The 21121-nt window shown below is 39.7% G+C and overlaps 1 protein-coding gene across 3 annotated transcripts; it reads right to left on the reverse strand.

Moving 5' to 3' along the window:
• Positions 1-2367: 2367 nt before the first annotated feature.
• On the reverse strand, positions 2368-15371 carry ranbp3b (RAN binding protein 3b). 3 transcript variants are annotated; one of them, XM_038717572.1, is made up of 17 exons: positions 15296-15366; positions 13155-13210; positions 12998-13034; positions 12827-12904; positions 12654-12725; positions 9390-9455; positions 9102-9194; positions 8771-8880; positions 8288-8407; positions 7720-7820; positions 7544-7619; positions 7359-7455; positions 6384-6508; positions 6169-6289; positions 5553-5695; positions 4235-4430; positions 2368-3554 (listed from the first exon to the last, which is right to left on the reverse strand). In XM_038717572.1, exons 1-17 carry the CDS (start codon positions 15315-15317, stop codon positions 3511-3513), a joined length of 1557 nt encoding a protein of 518 aa, XP_038573500.1. In that variant the 5' UTR covers positions 15318-15366; the 3' UTR covers positions 2368-3510. The 3 variants fall into 3 exon arrangements, with proteins under 3 accessions (XP_038573500.1, XP_038573501.1, XP_038573499.1); XM_038717573.1 differs by lacking the exon at positions 9102-9194 and having other exon boundaries at positions 15296-15371; XM_038717571.1 differs by lacking the exon at positions 15296-15366 and having other exon boundaries at positions 13155-13253.
• Between the last annotated feature and the right edge of the window lie 5750 nt (positions 15372-21121).

The raw sequence follows: 21121 nt of genomic DNA on the forward strand, positions 1-21121 counted from the left end.
TCAATGGAGACTCCTTGTGACTCGTCCCTTTTGATAAACTATTTTGTCCTGTCGATAAAATGTTGGTCACTACTGCCACATACCATGAAGTGCAGCTTAGTACATCTGACAACACAATGTGATTATACTGTTAGGATGCCTAAAGCATACAATGTAAAAAAGGAAAGGCATGATTGAGAAAAACAGTTAGGTTACTATGCAACCCGCTTTTGTTGAACAGGTAAGAACACCTTTGAATATTCTAGTAACTCTACTTCGGCTCTTTTCCAGCGAATCAGTGCTTGTTTATTTTGGTGCTGCTGAGTTCCTTACGTAACAACGTTTTGAGGAGAGAATTGCCCTAAGCCTCATAAATCAACAAAGACTACAGGAGGACAGGAGTGGAGTGTTGTTTTTTTTTAACTGCACATGTAACATTGTACTGTGAACAGAGAAAAAGTCTAAATTTGATCTAAATATAACAGAGTAAAACACTAGGAAATACATGTAAACCCACACACTGTGACACCATCTCTTTAGGTTTCATTACAAATTGTAGCAGTAACCTTAATTCACAACGATACATGTCAAGATGCATATCTTTTTAAAAAGAATTTTAAAAATAATACAAATCAGAGTATGAATAATTTACAGCATATCAAAAGGAAAAGGGAGAGATGACTGGACCTGGAGATAACTGGTGAACATAGGAATGATACAGATGCAGTTTATACAAACAAGTTCCCAGGAACAGAACCAGCGGTGGAGGTGTGGTAAAATCATTTCTGGGCTTGACCTTTAATTTAACTATTTTGATCATTATTTTTCTGACATTTCATAGACAAACTGAAAAAAAAAAACAAATAAAAAAACACTCTGTGAAGTGTCTGACCTTTACTTTAAGACTATGATGAGAGCAATATCTACAACACTCGGGGGTGGGTGGACCTTGTATACCTAAAAGATGTACTCCATCACATACTTTAAATTACTGACATCCTGTTCCTGTCCAGCTATAGTGTCACCTACAGTAGTCTCCCAGTCTGGGGTCAGGACCATCACAACGGGATCAGGAGATGGATCTAAATTATCTCAGGATTATTACTGGGGTGGAAAATATTAAAAAAACAAAAAACAAAGACAAAGTTCAGCTAGACAAAAAAACGCTTTGCTTTCACCGGTGTTGTTCTGTTTAGGTTTACCTTGTTCAGTCGCCTCAGAAAATCATCTCCATCTCACTTCCAGCTGGTCCAGGACTCTGTGGCGATGGCTTTAACAACAAAACTTAGATCATGTGACAACAGTTTTAGCTACTCTCACAGGATTTGCTGACTTTTGACATACAGAGCATTACATGTTTAGGCTCCTCTATATTTAAAGGAGTTGTTGTGCCTCCTGACCACTGGGAGGAGGCAAATATCTCATGTGATCATGCCTTTGCTGTAATTTCTCCTCAATTCTGGAACAGTCTGTTCGTGCATTTGTTTTCTCTGGCTCTCTCTCTCAAATTTTGTGGGTTGAACACTGCCTTCTCTTTTTATCATCCTCATGCCCCTTTTCTTCTTCCCGTAAAGTACTTTGTAACTTCTGTTTAGAAAAGTCCTATATAAATAAGTTTGCTTGCTTGCGTATTGTCCAGTAGCTAGTGTTTCTCCAAGTTTGTGAAATCGCACACCGAGGTGAAACAAAAGAACCACCTCTGTGTGGGATTTCAGTGCCTCAGAGAAAACCACTGTAAATTATACAGATAGATTTGTTTTATACAGACACATCATCTAAGGTCAGATTTTTTGTGACTTTCACCTACCAGTAGGAAGAAAGTGATAGCAGGTTTACAAGGGTTTACAACAGGAGCAAATAAGCAATTAAGTCTGGCATCGGGCCAAATTGTTTTCAAGCAGTTATATGGCGGGCCAGAACAAAGTCAAACTATTTCAAATCATGTGCACATTTACTTTCACCACATAGGTTTTCACAGTCATTTACAGGAGACACCATAGAAAAATGATTTCCTACTGAGTCACCACATAAAGGCAGATGAGGAGAGTTTTGATGTATATGATTCTATCGGGCTGTTATGATAGGTATATGCATCAAATATTCATGACCTTGTGCGTGATGCACGTATAAGCAAGTTCTGTTGTGATTCTTGCTCAGTGCATTCAAAGCCAGCATACATCAACCTGCAGGCCAGATTCAACACAGGAATACAAAAACAGATGAACGACTCTCCCTTTCTTTGGTTTGATTTAAAACATATACAGAAGACAATCAATGTTCAAGTAGAACACACTGTACTGAGGTCTTTGAAATTTGGATTTAAGTTTGGATTTTGCACAGAAAAATCAGGCTTCAGAAGTTTTTAAAAAAAATTTAAAAAAATTCAGATGTCGGTCCAAAATGGTTTATTTTGTAAAGGGGGCAGTTGTAGGAGATGAGAAAACATGGTGCACTACTAAATGATATATTCAAATGTACATGACATTCAAAGGGTATTACAGTTATCACTCAAATTTTCCACACATGAAGTTAAATCTTCATTCCAATATGTTCTTCAAATTTAAATGGATAAAAAGCTTGTATATTTTCAAAATAAAAAAAATTATGTATCAAGACAGTAAACGCTTGATGCTTGAAAAGAAAAAAAAGAAATAAGTTTCATGAAAAACGTAGACTGTAGACTTCTTGATTTGAAAAACAAAATCATAAAAAAAAAAAAAAAATACAAAGTGAATGACTAACATGTCTTATTAATTTAGAGACAAATTTGAGGTGAATTCTTCTGCTCTTTTGTCCTCACATCATTAACTCACATTATCAGAAACTGCATTGTATCAGTCTTTTATGCAGAATAATATAGGTCAATAGGAAATAAGAAATGGCTATTAATGACAACTTGAGTGGTCTTGGCTAGCCATTACAAACAGCACATGTGTGAGATGCCTCATGAAAATGACAATCCAAAATAAATTACATTTGCCAAAACCTATCGCACAGACTGGTTGGGATAGAGGGTGGGGGGTTGGACTCATGTAAGAACAACTGACTGAAGACTAGTCAAATACATTGTGAATGAAGCTCCTCTGGATGTGTGGCGTCCAGAGGTACGACTGTAGAGTGAGTAAAAAGGTCCCAAAGTAGAAACTGCAGTCTTAACATGTGCCATACTTTAAAATGTAGAGGAAAACACCCTTACACTCATCAATATGATGAGCAGAAAAGTCCCAAACCAAAGCTTTGAAGTCTTTATTTTTGCTATCGGGGAGAGGAAAAAATACTCGAAAACAAAAATAAAACACAAAACAGGAGAGGGAGGGAAGAAACAACTCCAGATATTACGCTGAATGCAGAGAAGATGAACTGCACGAGTTGGGTGAGACACTCCAGCACAAGGGGTTATTTCCTGGAGCTAGACTTCTAATATCCAAAAGTACTGGTCTGGAGGACCCATGTTGGTCAAGGGGTGTCCATGGAGATGCCTACAGCAAATGCCTTAACAGCAGCATCTTAGCAGGCTATCCAAGAGTGACGCTATGTGCTTCCTGCTGCCTGGCTCTCTCCTCCCTCTGAATTACCTGCAGGAAGAAAGTGATAGCAGGTTTACAACAGGGGTCAGCAAATAAGTCTGGCATCGGGCCAAATTTTTTTCAAGCCGTTATATGGCGGGCCAGAACAAAGTCAAACTATTTCAAATCATGTGCACGTTTTGCTCAGGTACTGTGTGGCTCTCGTTCGGTAGGTTGTGAGATTGATTCCATTGAATATTTTTTGCTCCCTTGTTAGCAAATTGAATAAAAGGACACTTTTTCACATGCTCACAATAAAGCATGTGAAAAAGTGTGTGCGTGCGTTCCGGCGTTTGATCTGCATCTGTAAACCTATGGACGCTTATTTAAATTTTGGGGAATCCAATCACATGTTTACTGACAGCTTTTTCAGGGGTCTGTCAAGCAAGCCAGAGACTCTTTTGAATGTCCTTCCCGAACCTTTCAAAGTAAAAGCTCTTAATAAACTCGACATGAAGCATTGCTGCAAAAGATGTTCTTGCGCTTTTATTTTGGAGGCACAATCACTTAAGAGGAAGTGATTATGTGAGTAACTAGCTGTCATGACTGAGATCTATTTCAGCACCAGCTGCTATCAATTTATTTATGTTTTTGCAAAGCAATCTGGGCCGCCTATTGCCAACCACTGGTTTACAATGAAGTAAACCAGGGACTAAAACGCACACACAAAAACAATAAAAATCACTGACTTGTAGCAGGAGTAGAGGCTGAAGCTGAGGCAGAGGCATTATCTTCCTCGTCGCTGTCGTCCTCGTTGGACTGCGGTACCTCGGCCTCAGGGATGGTTGTTGCTGGGGTCTCAGGCTCCTGCTCCGCCCTGCTCTTCAGGGCTAAGATACGGTGATGTAACGCTGCAGCCAGCTGACCTATGTCCTTAGAGCTACCCTGAGGAGAAGAGACACAGAGGGAGAGACCACTCAGCCACATTCAAGGAAAAACAAAAAAAATAAATCCAACCACATTCATATTCTTGCATCAACATGTTATCAGTGCTCCAACTCAACGTTCTTTGTTGATGTTTCACATTTACAGCCACTTCATGTTAAAGCTTAGCACCAACTGAATTCATCAAGACAACTGGTAAATATGGAGGAAGTGTTAAGTTTGCATTAACCAAAACAGACTTGAGCAAAATCAAAACAGGAGCTAATCAGAAAACAGGCATGCTTCCTACTTAAATATAAAAAGGAACATTTTCAATATAGGCCTGTCTTTAATATGAGTCCATATTAAATTAGTCCTGATTCTCTCTGCAGTTGAGGTAAATAAGGCTACGTTCAAACTGCAGGCCTCAATGCTCAATTCTGATATATAAACTGCGGGGTGAATAATTGCAGTTTATGTGCAGTCATAGGCATGAGCAATATGGCCAAAAATGTTATTACGATACATTTTTTATATAATTCAATAATTATAGCGATAAATGTTAAAACCATAATTTCTTTCGAGTTTAAAGGTTGATTTTTGCTCCTTAGTGAAAGTTGAAGAAACCAGATCGTTAATTTTGGTTTTAATCTTAATCTTTATGGCCATATGACAAACACTTGCCAAACAGTGGATCACTTAACAAATCTGAGGTAGAATATTAAAAAATTATCTGATAAAAATCTCTTCAGTAAAATCTTTTTTCAGTCCCTTTTACTCAGAACAATAAATATCTTATTAGAAAAATTAAGGGCTGATTCGTTCTTGATTCCAATTAATTAAATCAAACATCTATTGAAAATGTGTTATATTCTTATTGAGAAAAATTATTTAGCAGTTATTATCATTATTGTTTTATTGCCCAGCCCTATATGAAGTTTACAGGGCTGTCCTGACTATCTTGTAGTAAATCTGACCATCATCTCTACAAGAGTTAAAAAAAAGACTGCTGACTGATCTGAGCTCATTGTGCTTTTTGATGAGACATTCTCTCACAAGGTCACTTCCCACAGCCAGGGTGCTGACGCTAACTAGCCAGCTGTCTGCACAAATAAGGCGCCCTCTCTGTATATCTACACATACCGATATTAGGAAGACCTTGACCCCCTGGTCCTCTGTGTCCATGGCAGTGATTCGTACACTCTTCTCGCTGGCCTTGTCCACCTGCATCTGGGCCCAAAGTTTAGTGTTGAGGATCAACCGGAGGCTGCCCTGGGTCCTCATCACTTGAAGGGTTTAAACACAAACACACCAATAACTACAGGTCCAAACAGCTACTGTTTTGATGGTTATTTTTAAGTCCATGGTATTTTACCCGACTATGATCTCAGTGCTGTGAGTTCTCGTCATGAAAGATGTAATTGATAAATAGTATTATATAGGTATAAAGCCCCAGCAAGTGACCTTTCCAAGGTGACTTGGAATGTTGTTTGCCAAGTTACATGTTCATCAGCGATAATCTATCTCTAGATAGATAGATCATACAGTTATAAGAAATGTCATCACTATGTCTGAAACAACTGTGGTAATGCAGAACATCCTTTTTAGAATTAAAATTAAAAAAAATCTAAACTCACTTTTCTTTCTTTGATGACAAAACACTTATTACTCCACATTCCACCAATGTATACAAAAACTCAATAAAAACAAGTTGTTTATTTGCTTTCTACGCCGCTAAAAAGTTTCTGAGTGTGTTTACCTAGACGGGACTGTAGCGTGCCATCATCTGTCGATGCCATGTCGTTGAGCCTCAGCAAGCCTCGACCTCTCTCTATCCACGACTGAGCGGTCTTCTCAAAAACATATAACTTGCACTGCATCTAAAAATAAGGGCGTGACAACAAACCAGAAGTGTACTGCTTTCTGACAAATTTATTTACTGCATAAGTTGAACCAAGAAAACCCGCCTTCTACCTGTAAAACATTGCTTTCTGATTCCTCTCCAGTTTTGACGTCGACTTTCTCTAAGATGCACTTCTTGGCTGTGGCTTTGGTGTAAGCTGCTGCAGACTCCTCCAAAGACTCCGACACGCTGTTCACTGGTGAGATAAAAGACAGTGGTGAGCTACCTGGAGTTAATGCTGCAAAAAGGTAAAAGGCAAGGTAAAATAGGGGGCAGCCAATCACATATCAGGTCATGATTGCTACTAACTGCCGTTGGCTAGTTTCCTCAGTTAGCCGTATAGCTAGAACTGGAGCCAGGCAGACCGGGCTTAGCAGCTTCCCATTGAACACGGCCGTACCAGACTGAACACAGCACCTGAGACCAATGGAGGCCAGTTTGATGACAGGGAATACAGTACCAAGGTGATTTAAGCTGCTTAGACTAAGTCTACCTGGTTAGCATGCTAACATCCAGAGATCTCTGCAACACAATACATAGACGTGTTTGACATAACGTCAGAGCTGTTACTTTGTCGTCTGAATTAATTTCACTTGCATTTGCTGTGAATAACCCTTTGTGTCAAAATGTATGGCTTAATCTGAATTTTTGTGCTGGAGGGTGTAACTACATCCTTGTGTTATCAAATTCAAAGAGTGATTGATTACAGAAAAAAAACTACCTTAATGCTTAAGTAAATAAGTGGAATCACCAGTGGTACGAGTTTTTCATCTCAAACTACAGATGCGGTATTTATTACACTCTTAGCTTTTTATGTGGTGCTAATCAAACACTTGTTCCTAAATTTGACAGTGATGTTTACAGACTTAACTTGTCAAACAGATTAGGACATTTCATTGACCATTTCTGTTAGGATTATAATTTCAAAGTTACATTTCTGCTGAACCGCTTATTTTAATGTTTTTGTCAGTTTGTGGTTATCACAGGAATGTAGCCAAGTGCCTCTCTTAAAACTCTAACAATATTCAGTGTGGTTGTGTTTTTACCCTTCTCCGGAGTGGTTTCCTGTGATGAGGGCTCTGAAGCAGGGGGAGCCAAAACTTCTTTATTTTCCTCATTTGAGAACTCGCCCTTCGGGGGACTCTGAAAACACAACAAAAGCTGATCATTGGAACATGTTCAGTAGGTCAATCATTAGGTTTTCTCCGATATGACAGACAGCACAACTTACCAGAACTCGTTCAGACATGTTCTGCCCAAAAACAAATTTTGCCCCACTGTCTGTACTGTTTGTGGCATTTTTTGAACTGAAAGGACAGGAAGAAAAAAAACAGTGAGTTGAAGGAAGTTAATCATGAATGAAGATGAGTTGCTAAAAATACTCAAAGGAGGGCACAGTTACATTACCTTGGGGTAGAGATGTACTGTAAGAAATAATTAGTGGCCTCAGATTGAGAGTCCAGTGGCACACCATCCTTTGACTTGCCTTCTGTACTGTTCTCTTCCAACTAGAGGGCGATAACATTGTTAAATTTGGAGTTGTGCTTAAAGAAATGGCCTAAGCTTAAAGAAACACTTTAAAAATCCACATTAATGAAAACCCTGACTAGCGTGCAGCAAGTTGAGTGAGCAGCTGTTCTAAACTGACCACAAAATTATACAAAATAATACTGGATATTGTACAACACCTAACAGGAACTGCACATTTTAATCAGGAATTGGAGTCTATACAAAACACTATACGAAATTCTCTTAGCAAAGGAACTGATACAGTTAGCATGTTGGTAAAGAAATACATAAAAGTCACAAATTATACACAAAATGTAGACTGTATCAAGGCAACTCATCTTAAGTGTGTAAAAGCCTCTTCTGTCTGCCAGATTTAACTCTGTATATCTGTCACACGTTCTCGCCTCAAGTTCTCATGCTCACTGTATAACAGGAACAGGTGAAAGACGAGTGGAAAACGACCCACCTTTGCTCTGTCTTTGATATTCTGACCAAACACAAAAGATATTGCTACATCTGTCTCCTTCTTCTCTCTTTCGCCTCCATCATTGTTACCACTTGCTCCGTCTTCCTCGTTTTCATGTTTCTGAAATGGGAACAAAAAAGCTCCACGGTCAACTTTATATTTGTCTGCCTTTACTATATAATGCCAGTTCACTGCTCTAAGTAAAATTTAAAAAAAAAAACAACTTTTACAAACAAAGTTTACTTGTTCACTAGCCGTTCTAACATTTATATAACTTTTATGAATACCAGACTTAATATACTTCCTCATTAAACGGCAGCATGGAAATAACTACAAATCTTTAGTTCTGCTATAAATAAGCTACTGTGTTATTCTTTTGCACACTTTCTGATGCCTTAAACAAAGCCTGTACTGAACTGACTGCCATTGTTTTTCAATACCAAGCCCTTGATTATAACAGGCAGAGATTTAGCCAGTCCCCACCTGTGACTTGGCAAGGGTGGCTGAGTGCTCTGTGTTGTTCAGGAAAAGGGACTGGGTCACAGGTGGCCCATCTGATGACTTTTTCACACCGTTGGTTCCACAACTGGAATCTAGATGAACAGACAGAAAGGACTAGGATAATTTACTGTTGGTTTTTCTTTTGTACTGTCCCGAAGGAAATTTAGCTTGTAAGGCACATGCAGAAAACACACTACAAGTTATCAATTCTCAAAGTTAAATTATTTATCAGACAAAAGAAGATTGTAATGATGTTTGAGAATGTTTTGTAAGTATCAACTAATAAGTGCAGGTGACTCCAAGCTGCACTCACTGGACTCTATATGTGATTTAGAGGGCGGCGCCTGAAGAACTGCAGGGCGGAGGACACTGCGTTGCTGTTCCTTGGGTTTCTGACTTGGGACGCCTGCAACAGAGCCAACTTGTCTCATACTTTTTAAACACAATGAGATGTTCTAGGTCTACATGTTCAAGTCTAGATGTACCATTTCCATTTCTAAGAGGGGTCATATAAAAGGGTGCAAGTCTGGGTTCAAGTCTTTTTTCCAAGTCAGTGTGAGAAAATATTACACAAAGACAGCCAACAACCTCAAACACAAACCTGAACTTGGTGCCTGTCCATGTATGAGAGTTGGCGGCTTTAAGCGGAATCCCACAGGCTTCTCCTCTGGTGTGATAGAGCACAAGAGAAGGCAGATGTCGAAAAATAAAAGAGCCAAGAGTTAGACAGCAACTTATAAAAGGGTACGTTCCTTCTGTCTTTGCACCTTTCTAACCATGGGGTTTGTTACCACAGCAACCCTTTTAGCGCCTCAAGATTTGTGTTGCGATCCAATTCCTGTGCAGTAACATGGTGTACTCTAGGGCTTCTGATCTATTTCTACCTCTGAATCACCATGTCAGTGGCTTTAGTAGCCTGACATGACCTGGCCCTAATCAGTGCTAAAACAGAACGCCAAAAGCACTTGTAAAAACTGCGTCCTCTTGATCCTCAACATTTACGAGATCATTCCTGTGTCTAATGAACATTAATATTAAATGAAATTTCCGTTTTTAGACTGTATTCTAACTTTACTAAGCAGCATAATTCTTAGGACATGGAGGCACACAAGACACAGCAGCACAGTAAAGAAAAAACAACCAACAAGCAAGCAAAACCATAAAAAAAAGTTACACTTAACCAAATTAACAAAATCACCAGTATAGTACAGTATTGTTGACCTGCCATAGTTCTGCATGCAAGTAGTTTTACAATAAATCAGTTTTTGATCTTCCAAATAAGTGCTTTATGTAACATGCTAAAAATGGTTATTAATTACGCCCTGTTTGTTTGCTCAAGTGGATGCCCCCTCCTCTCTGTAAAGCTGTGTTAACTAGTGACATCACCCCTGCCAACTCTAAACAATTAAGCTGGTGATAAGAACTCCACCAATCAAATCCAAACAAAATTTGACCACCACATCAAAAGCAACAATATTATGATATAAAAAGAAAATGCACACTTCAATAATTCACAAATACATTTAATACAGTGTTAAAGTCCCACTGCAATCACCATTTCAGTCACTGTGTTTTGCATTTCTCCTTCCAATGAAGTGCACATGGTGGACCATAACAAATATTCTGTCAGAGATGGTGAAGAGCGAGCTACCTACTGCGCAAATGATAAATACTTAATGTTTGACCCACAGAGGATCCCAATCCTCAGCAATGAGTCTGCACAAGTGTGGAACTGAGAGCTGAACCTACTCTGTACATAGGACCCAATTTATCCTAACCTACCGACTTGTACTGCCAATATGAGACCCAAACTCAAGGGTATTTTTTATTCCTTATTTAAAAAGGGAAAGAAAGGCTTTGTCACAAAGATAAGTAATCTTTTATATGTATGGTCTATACAGAATAAAACACAGCAGCCAATCTGCTCAACAAAACTGGCATATAGGGATGAAACGATTACCGGTTTAACGGTAAACGATTGGTAAAATTCCCGACGGTTATTATTACCGTACACATTTTAATTACCATGCTAACCGGTTAACCGCACTGTTATAATCTCACAGCAAACACTGTCCAGCGTCTCCCAGAAGCAGGTGCGCATGCGCAGAATGCAACGTGGGTTTGTTTGGGTCAAAGACAGCGCTGCGGAGATTTTTCAGTCACTCTGAAGTCCGGTTGTATTTTAGTTTTTATGAGCGCGCTGAGGGAAAAAAATGAAAATTACCTTATAGTGAACGCAGGGTGAGTTAACTTTTAGCTTTGGTTTGTCTGTCTGACTTGCTAACAGCGTGTAAACTGAAGCTCTCAGTGTTGCTGCTCTTGTAGAAACGTTACACGTTGTTCTGTTGCTGTGTGCGTCGTGTGTCGGCAAAGTCTATTCATCCACTGCACATGATAACACGTTACGCAGTTCAGTCTACCAACCAGCATATCTAGAAACGCTACAGACGCCTCTGTATTTACGTCAGTTGTTGGGCTCATTGCAGTTACTATCACTGTCTTCTAAAGACTTATTTGTTTTCATGTAATTGTCCGCGGGGTCATTGTATTACCTATATAATATAAAATCTTGATAATGCACACTTAGATGATTTTCATATGATTACAAAAGGTATTTGATGTTATTTTATTTTATGCAAAAATGGCGAGTGTATTTGTAGTTTTAAATATAAAACTTGGTTTCAGTGTGTGTATCAGTACATTTTAATCTTTTTTGGCACATTTTTACAATACCGTGATAATACTGATAACCGTGATAATTTTGGTCACTATAAATGTGACATGAAATTTTCATACCGTTTCATCCCTACTGGCATATAATCCCTAATAAACCATTCCTCTGACATGTTCAGTGGCACCACACAATCTGCAGCCAACTACCAGCACATGACACTGCGATATTTTACAATAACTCTCTGCCGTGACCAATATAAAGCTAAACTTTTCTCCAATATCGGATAAAAAACAAAACAAAACACAGAACTTGTTTCCTAGTAGTTTAAACAATCATAGTCTAGAACATATCTACATCATGCACAGGGATGGTCACAGGTCATACTATTGCTGTAATGGTCCCACGATGAAGAAGTCCTCTGAATTACAGGGGAATTTTGAGACGCTCCTCTTTAGAAAGTTCTATTTCATTTAATACTGACAATCTAACAGTTTATCAAACAAAGAGAACAATTACGATTCACCTCTCTCTGCTGTGCATATCACATGTTTAATTTGCAACACAGACACAGGCCACAGGTGCTACCAAAGACAGAAAGCAAGGAGGACCATATTATTTTAAAATTACCAATCTGGACTCAAACCAGGTGACCTGATTCAGAAATCTCAAACTTGACTAGGAATGCGCTGATCTGGCACAGTAAATGCTTCAACCCTACACTTACTCTCATCTTCAACGTACAATGAACATTGACTTATTGAAAATCCTTCCTGAAAAATCAGCTCATGCCTGTGGAAGTTGTGTTTTACATTCTGTAACTGTACAATTTCCTCTATCCATGAATAATGTCAGACCTCCACAGCATATACTGAAAGGGCTAGCTCAGAAGTAAAATTACCACATGTGCATTCACTAGAGCTCGTCAGAGTGAAGGGGGTGCATTTACAGGAAGGGAATGTGCAAAACTTCACTGACATCTTATTGGCAAGTGTTAATGTCACATGTTCAAAAATGATTTATGACATAATCCACCGGTTAGCAAAAGTTACTGTTACTTCCAATCGTAGTCATCTTATTGAGTCCGTTGCTTTAAAAGAAAAAAATAAAATGTTTAGCCATTGAAATTAAGATTTTAACTGCAGGGAGCCTTTAAGCTGTAAAGAGAAACTAATGGTAGTCTAGTTGCCTCACCTGGCTCAGAATCAGAGTTCCCAGTTGGAGACTGGCAGAAACTTGAGGGCATGAATACATTGTTCTTGGGAACTGCAAAGTAGCGAACAGGCATTGCACTCAGAATACAAATCAATGTGTACACCACAACCAAGAAAAAGCAAACGCTCTGCTTAGTCACCACGTGCACTTACCAGAATGTGGGGGTGGGAACGATGATGTCCTTTCCCTTTTCACAGGGGGGCAATAGCTTCCCTCGTCTTTATCTGAATCTGGAAAGAAAATATCAGTAATAAAGTTTTTAAAAAATCTTCAAGAAAGAGAATTTTAGCAATGAAAGAGGCCAATTTTGGCGTTAACTTTACCTTCTCCATCCTCTGCACTTGAGCCCTCCGCAGATCGCTGCAAGAGAACACAATGACTTTTTCAGTCCAGACTGAATATCAGTACAAAAAATGTGTGCAAATTCATAAAATATGGCTTCAGCCTCAAAAAATACTTGAATAACACGGAGAAACTCACCTTCTGTGCTTTATCTTTTTGGAAAACAAACACAGGAGGCGCTATGGCAGGCTTGTCTGTTAAGAGAAGATGTAGGCTAGTCATCCAAACACTAACTTAAAGTGCACAGCAATCCAATATGTTTAATTCTTGTTTGTGGTTTAGGGTAGAAAACAAAATAGCTAAGGATTACTCATTCTGTGGCCTTGATTGACAGTGACATCATGAGTGTTGATAAAGTTAGGTTATGTTCATTACAGTGATACATTCCACAGGCATTAATGTGTGGTACTAAAAGTCATCCCAAATACAGGGAGGTGCACTTAGATATGGCTGCACACTTAAAGTTACTGCCTTTTTAAAAGACTCATATTGACGCTTCCAGTGGGGTAAAACACAACAGTTGATAGTTAATTGAAATGTCAGATTTAGCTGGGTGAAAAAACAATTTAAAAGAAGCATTAAAACAATCTGGGCAAGGTGACTGGAGAAAATAAATTTCTATAATGCTGAACAATGTCTAATTTCAGTCAAAGTCAGCAAGTCAAAAGAAACTCTTGAATCAGAGGATGATCAAGTCAATTATGTAATCCTATCACTGAATCATGCAATTCTATTAGGAGTACCAGGATGAATGAGATCACATTATGTTGACCTAAACTAAAGAATCCTCTAATGGTAAACAATATCACCAAATTTAAAAAGACCTTAAGGTAAATACCCATGTATCACACAGGGATCAAACTTTCAGTCATTCCACATTGCTAAACAGCAACTGTAGCTAATTTATTATTTTAAGGGGGGGTTTATTCATGTTGTTGCTGTTATAAGATATTGTCATAACCAATCCTTACTATTCTTGAATAGCAATCGCCAGGCTATGTAACGTTATTAATTTTATGTCACCTTAGGCCCATTTACCTTCACACTGTAACCTCTGTAAGGTGTAACGTTAATCCTATAATGTTAGCAGACAAAAGGTTTTCCTCTGGCTGCGTTGGGCCTATTACACTAAGCAGGTGTAGCATCGTTGTCGTTGTGAGGCTGGCCGGGGTAAAAATAGCAAAACTGCGAACAGCAGGCTGTCGGGATTGTTTGCTGAACCAACATTCGCCGCCTCAAAAACCCTCTCACAGTTTGTGTATGAATCACGCTTGATGGCAGAAAACATGCAAATGTTGTCTGACCTATATTTAACATCCAGCTTTGTAACGTTATTTGTCTGCAGCTTGCAGTCAGCTGTCTTGACTACTGAATTTAAGCATTCTAGCATGCAACACGAATATTCACTGCAGAAACTGAAGCAGCCCAAGATGCTCCCGGCTTATGTTAACCAGCTAGCATTTACACTATCTGGCCAGTTCCAGCAAATAGTCGGCGCCACCGGTTGTTCCCTTAAGCCCCGAACGTAGCTTAGCTTACTGGCTATAGTTAGCTTGCTAATGCGCTCCATCCCGCATGAGTCATCTCGCCTCACAAGCAATGACACCAAGATTCACACTGAAGATTCACATAGTTTACCGTTCAACAAGTTGACAAGCACATCTGAGCGGAATATATTGAGAATATAAAAAGAGAGCAGCGACTACGACAAAGCATTGTCTCTTGACTCACGTTTTTCTTTCTACGCGCCTAAATGAATGTCAAGCCATCCTGCAACTGAGCGCTAACAACACAAAATAACAAGGAGGATTTAGTCCTGTAATAAACGCTTCTTATCAACAGAAACATCACCAAACCAGCACTGCGTTTGCAACGTTATAATAGCTTTGTTGCAATCAGTGCGTTTCTTCTTTGGCCTGGCAATCTTTGGTTAATTTCTACGTTAACGTTAGATCTTGTAGCTCGCCACAAACGGCGAAACATCCTGCCTATAAATAACCGGGTGCTAACGTTAGGAAGTAAGCCAGCTAGTATCAGGCAGCATTGGAGGGCGTTCCGAGGCATTCCAGGTATTACCCATAGCCCAGCCGTTAGCATTGTTAGCCTGCTTGCTAATGTTGTGGTCTTGTGAATGCCGCGAAGCTATATTTCACCCGAACTCACTATTTACATGCGGCCAAGCAGATTCACTTCAGTTATCAAATATGCAGACAACGTATAGGCGCCATTTATAACGGCACATAAGCTGTATTGTTTTTCTCATACTGCCACTTACTCACCTTCGTTTGCCAAGTCCGCCATTTTACTTCGACGACGTTCACACACCCACAACCCACCGCGCAGATAATACAAGTTGAGGCACAAATGTTTTCAGTGGCAGATACCACATTGCCGCCGTTTACTAATACAGTGAGCGACCCCCTGCCATCTCATGCCCCCTTCACTAAGCCACAAAAAAAATATGTTGATAGCTGTTACTATGCTTGTGTTTTTTATTGGACACATGTTTCAACCAGCACCTATGAACAGCTTACTGCAGCCACTTCAAGAACTCCTCAGGCCCCTATAGAAATAGGCCAATACCATGTTGTGGAAAGACATTTTTGAAAAGTCTTATTAACTATGATAAGGTTGCGCTGAGTGGCACAGAAGCTTTAAGTAAGAACATAAATATGATGAGTTTCTCATGACCTTGGAGGGGGGGGGGGCAAAGTCACAACTCAAGGTCCACTTGCTAGCTTTTTCTGGGACCTTTAACCACATCCCAGGATCTTCCTCAGCAGGAGGAGTTTGTTGAGTTGTCATGGAGGCAGCTTAGTTGACGTCATCATTTTTGTTGTGATGATTGATATCACCAAATAAGCCCCCCCAAAGTCTTGAGGAATAAAACACACTGACACAACAAGCAAAGGCAACCATATAAAATGTGCTACAGTAACAGACCTCCAGACAGGTTTCCGAGGCATATCCCACCCTGGTAGGCGAAAGAGGAGACCTTAGTAAAGGCGAGTCATATGTCGTAAAGTAATATAAATGTATTCACTGTGTAAAAACACACAAAAAAAATTTCTGTACACATTACATGTTTATTTACCTTTCCAGTTGCAGATGTAGCTCCACAGCCTTCCTCAGAAGTGTTGGCCTACTGTACAGGTGGTGGTGGTATTTAGTATGACAGTCAATAATGTGAAGGTAAAAAAACAAAGCATGGTTCACATGGCTTCAGATTGTGTCTCTCCTTTTAATCATTACATTTGTACACGTGGTGGCGCAGGACTGCCGCGTTTGAGTCTACCAGAGAGCTGGGCCTTTCCTGAACAAAACAAACATGATGTTCACTGTGCTAGATTAATGTGCTTGTTTATTTTGGAAATTAGTGAAAGGAAATAAAAATAACCCTAAAGCTCTTTGGTTTTGCTTTGGCAAATGGTAGTATTTTAAGAATGAAATATTTTTCTAAACAGACCCAATTAAACTGAATTGAAAAAATTAGACTGTTGAGTTTTATTGACAACAAAACACTTTATGTGTATTCTTGAGGTCTAACAGTCATGTGTAATATCTTTTCTTACCCCATAAACGCTTACAAAACCCTTTTATGAACAAGCACTGTTTTCTCCAGCTTGCACTCTTCTTCTTTTTCCTGTGATACTGGTGCATTGTTATCTTATGGAGGCCACATTTGCTATGCTGGGAATCACATATGATACAAACAAATCACAAATCTCAATTTTTGACCCCTTTCAATCTGTCTTTTCTGGAAAGTTTTGCTTGTGTCATTTTTCAATTTAAAGCCAATACAGTTCATTTTACTTGCCACTAGGGGGCAAACTAGCATTTAAAGATGGAGTGAGCCTCCTTCATAGGCAGTTATCAAAGTGAAACACAAAGGTCACACTTAGGGAATTATTCAAACACAAGATGCTCATGCATGTTTTTAATGGTTGTACTTTTCCATCATTTTATATACATATTTCCTCACATAACATAACATCATTATGAATGTGTTTCCGTGCTTTCAATTTTTGAGATTTAAATAAATCATTTAAACCATATATTTTACTTTATCCAAAGTTTTTTAGAAGGTTTTCATTAAATCAATCAGAGATCATAGAAACTCAGAGAAACAAATATAATTTCTCAGTAATCTAAGACTGGACAGGATAATATCAGAATGTCAGGTAATGGGTTCATAGCTGAATCAATTGTCACATACTATTTGTAAATCATACTCACATTTACACACATTTGACACATCTTCAAACTGCCATATTTCAGGGATCTTTTTTTCAAAACTCCCTAAATCGGCTTCTGATAGCATGAGGAAAGTACTTTCTGGAGATAACCAGGCATTTAACCTCATTATGTCCAGATGACATTGTCAACATTGTGACTATTTTATTAACTTGAGATAAATGGGATTACAACACTAATTATATTTGTAGAGGAATGAATCACAGAAAACATTCTCCCATGAAGAGTTTCTTTGCTGTATAGAATAAGCGTCAAAGCAACAGCTTCTGCACACACCATGTATGAAATGTTTCCATTAGTGTGAGCAGGTGCCATAAAGTCATATACAGAGTTAGGCAAAAGCAGAGTTGAATGCAGGACCAACATAAACTAGTTGTTTGCCTTGTTATTTTCAATATGGTTAAAGAACACAAATAGAACACATTTCACAAGAGTTTGCATTGCACAATGCCTACCAACAGTTTTTTAGAAAGATTCTTCAATTCCCCTTAAGGCACAACTCAAACAAGCCACTGCTTGTGTTTATGCTGTTTGCCACAGTAGGCCCTCATCTATCAGCAGAGCTTAGCTTGTACTTTGAGCCATGACAGTTTCATTTCTTCTCTTATCCATCAGTGTAGCTGATGTCCAATGTCCACTGTAAATCAGTTAGTCAACATTTTTATTGGTAGCAGGCAGTGGAGCTAAATTCTCACCAAATCCTAGTTACACTATAGCTAAGTGTTTGTACGTTTTTGTCGTGCCTGACAAGAATGGTTTGTGTTACCATCCAGTGTAGCAGATTTCCAAATACTGCCTCTGTAACATTGTTAGAATAGTAAAACTGGCTATACTTAATTTCAGAATCCATCAGTGGAAAAGCTGACATCTTGTCCTTCTGATGTGTGTATTATGTGTGTATAATGACATGTGCTGTTAGACCACCTAAGACACACTCTGTTACATAACAGGCTTCTTTTTCCCCCAGATGATTGTAACTAACACCTGAAGATAAATCCTGGGGGAATTTCACAGGAAAGAAACAAGGGTAATTATGATGCAAAAATTCTTTCACAAAACCCAAAACCATCTCATTTGTTGAGTGGTATTTGATCTTATCTTCTGCGCAGTCATCTTAGCAGTGATAGAAGTATATAGTATATGAAGTATATAAATGTGCATATCTGTCAAATTTTTAGTAGTGATGAGAATTACGGCTCTTTGAGGGAAGCTGGATCTTATGGCTCCCTTCTTTTCCGAGAGCCGGCTCTTTCGGCTCTGTTAGACACCCTGTCCTTGCCTAGTGGATATTGCCTTGTTTTTTCCTTCTCCCTTTGGAGTCAGGTGTGCAGGGGTCAGGTACCAGTGGCCAGCCTATCAGACCTTTCTCGACCTGCTTGTTATACCGGCTCTTCCCTCCACTCAGCGCCAGATCATTACTTGTCAGTCATGCTTCAGGACAGTTCCGATTATTCCAATTGTTTGCTTGCTGACCCGCTGACTTGGTTTTTCTGTGCCTCAGGTTACCCCAATTGGTTCGACTCTCCTCTCCTCACTTGGACTCCCTTTGGACAACCTACTGGACTCACTGGACTCTCCTGGCCTTCTACCTGGATCACTGTGACCTGTTGGATCCCCCCTGAAACCCCCACGAACCTGCCTTTGTACATTCAAGTATCTGTGAAATAAACCTCGTTTCTCTGAACCAAATTTCAGTCCAGATTACCTGAGCTTAATAGGCTCTACAAACACCTCTTCATTTAGTACCGTTTCTGCCTGGAAAAACCTGGATGTCATCCAACCTATTCAAGCTGAACAGCAGCAAAATGGAGCCAATGGTAGTGGCTCCCAATCCACTGCTCTTGAGGGTAGGTGATCTACTCCTCAAAGTGGATGGTTGCTCCATCTCTCCATCCCAAGAAGTCCGCAACCTTGGTGTAATCTTGGACTCCACCCTTTCCTTCCAGTCACATGTCAAACTTATTACCAAATCTGCTTTCTACCACCTCAAAAACATTTCCAGACTTCGACCATCACTCTTAGACTCTGTGGCAGAGTCTCTCATCCATGCTTTCATCACCTCCCGCCTGGACTACTGTAATGGTGTCCTGTATGGGGTACCCAGCAAGGTCCTGGACAGGCTACAATATGTCCAGAACTCGGCTGCCAGGGTTCTCACACACACTGGGTCGTGGCAGCACATCACCCCAATCCTCACTCAGCTTCCCTTCACTTACCGGCTCACCTACAAAATCCTACTCCTCACCTATAAATCGCTCCATGCCACTGCCCCCCAGTACCTACTGGACCTTCTCCACCCCTACTCCCCCTCACGGAACCTGCGGTCCATCGACAAGGGCCTGCTCTCTGTCCCCCACACCAGACTGGGAACAGAGTCTTCAGCGTCGCAGCCCCCACCCTCTGGAACTCCATCCCCACAGAGATCCGGAATGCTCCCTCTCTGGACACCTTCAAAAAACTCCTAAAACCCACCTCTTCATAAAGGCATTCAACCCTGAATGACTTAATATTTCTCTGTGTCTGCAATTATGTGTAAAGCGTCCTTGGGTCTCGTGAAAGGCGCTATATAAATATAAGTTATTGTTATTATTATGATTATAAAAAACCTTTTGATCATGGTGACGTTTCCTCTCCTAAAACACACTGATCAAATTAATGTCTCTCCTTACCATGGGTTTTTTTGCACATTCACGTTCCCAGCAGGAGATAAACTACTGATTTTGAACTTTCTGTTCATCATCACCGTGCCCAGAAAACATGCTCCCAAATCAGTAAAAAAAATGATATATGGCAAACGGTAGAGACTAAATTCTTTTTTGATTGTTTCCCCTTATGTTTGCTTTCATTTGCTTTTTCAGGAACATGCAGTTTACACACGGATGGTTGCAACAGATGTAAATGTTAAATCAGTATCATTATTCAGTCTACAACATGTCAGACAGCTCTGTCCTCATCTCTACTGCAGCTTTTTTGTACTGTTTGCCAAAGTAAAGTTTCTCACACACTGATAAATTGCTTCATATGCATGCAAAATGACAGCAGCAGTGAAGGGATAAAACAACATATCATATTGTCTGAAAGGAATGCTGAAGACAACACTCATGTATCATCTCACGGCCTCGGGTCCAAGTACCCCTGGCAGTGGACCATCATCTCCTGACAAATATTCAATGCCATTAATCCATCAGGATATTTTGAATATGCAATCGCAACCAGGAATACAGGTAATCACAGCCAACTCTATAGTTTCTTTTCTTGTTGAAGTTATAGGTTGCTTTGCCAATGAACATTCAGATCTCTTTCATGTTGTACTGTGATTGAATCCAGACGTCTACCAGGGAGCAAGACCAGAATTGCATAAAGGGACTGAGGCAATTTGTGAATAAATCAAACCAAATTTTTATTAATTGCTTTAATGCCTGGGTGGCAACTGGGAATTCTCAGATTCTTTCTTTTACGACACAATGCACAGTCGTGTGATCTGGAGCAGCAGTGTAGCTAACAAATAAAGGGAGCACCAGTATCCTGCAGGCGAAGGAAATGAAGCGCCTCACTGGGCTTTGACAGGGTGTGTGGACCCTGTGGATGAGTCTTGGTAAGAGTATAAACAGTGAACAGTGCTATCAGATGTCCACTCAGGCACTCAAGGCTCATTAATATCTGTCACAAAGCGTTCAACATCTGCGTGAATGGAACACTACAGTCTATTTTCAGGAATTAAAAGGAAAAGCTTTGGGTGGATACGCGATATGGCAACGCTGACAAGTGTTTTTAATACAGAGCTTTTCAACTGTCAGATCACAGTAAGACTGAAGGAAGGATGCTCCATATCTGATTCTGTTCAACCGATG

The sequence above is a fragment of the Micropterus salmoides genome, unplaced genomic scaffold, assembly GCF_014851395.1.
Source record: "Micropterus salmoides isolate LMB-PRFRI ecotype aquatic unplaced genomic scaffold, ASM1485139v1 Ms_hic_scaffold_14, whole genome shotgun sequence".
NCBI lineage: Eukaryota > Metazoa > Chordata > Actinopteri > Centrarchiformes > Centrarchidae > Micropterus > Micropterus salmoides.

Excerpts from the sequence above, each read along its gene's own strand:
- ranbp3b (XM_038717571.1), bottom strand. The coding sequence starts at position 13,238 with ATGACTAGCCTACATCTTCTCTTAACAGACAAGCCTGCCATAGCGCCT. Across the intron at positions 9,456-12,653 it reads GAACTCTGATTCTGAGCCAG|AGGAGAAGCCTGTGGGATTC; the intron begins GTGAGGCAACTA and ends CTATCACACCAG. Across the intron at positions 6,509-7,358 it reads GGAAACCACTCCGGAGAAGG|TGAACAGCGTGTCGGAGTCT; the intron begins GTAAAAACACAA and ends TTATCTCACCAG.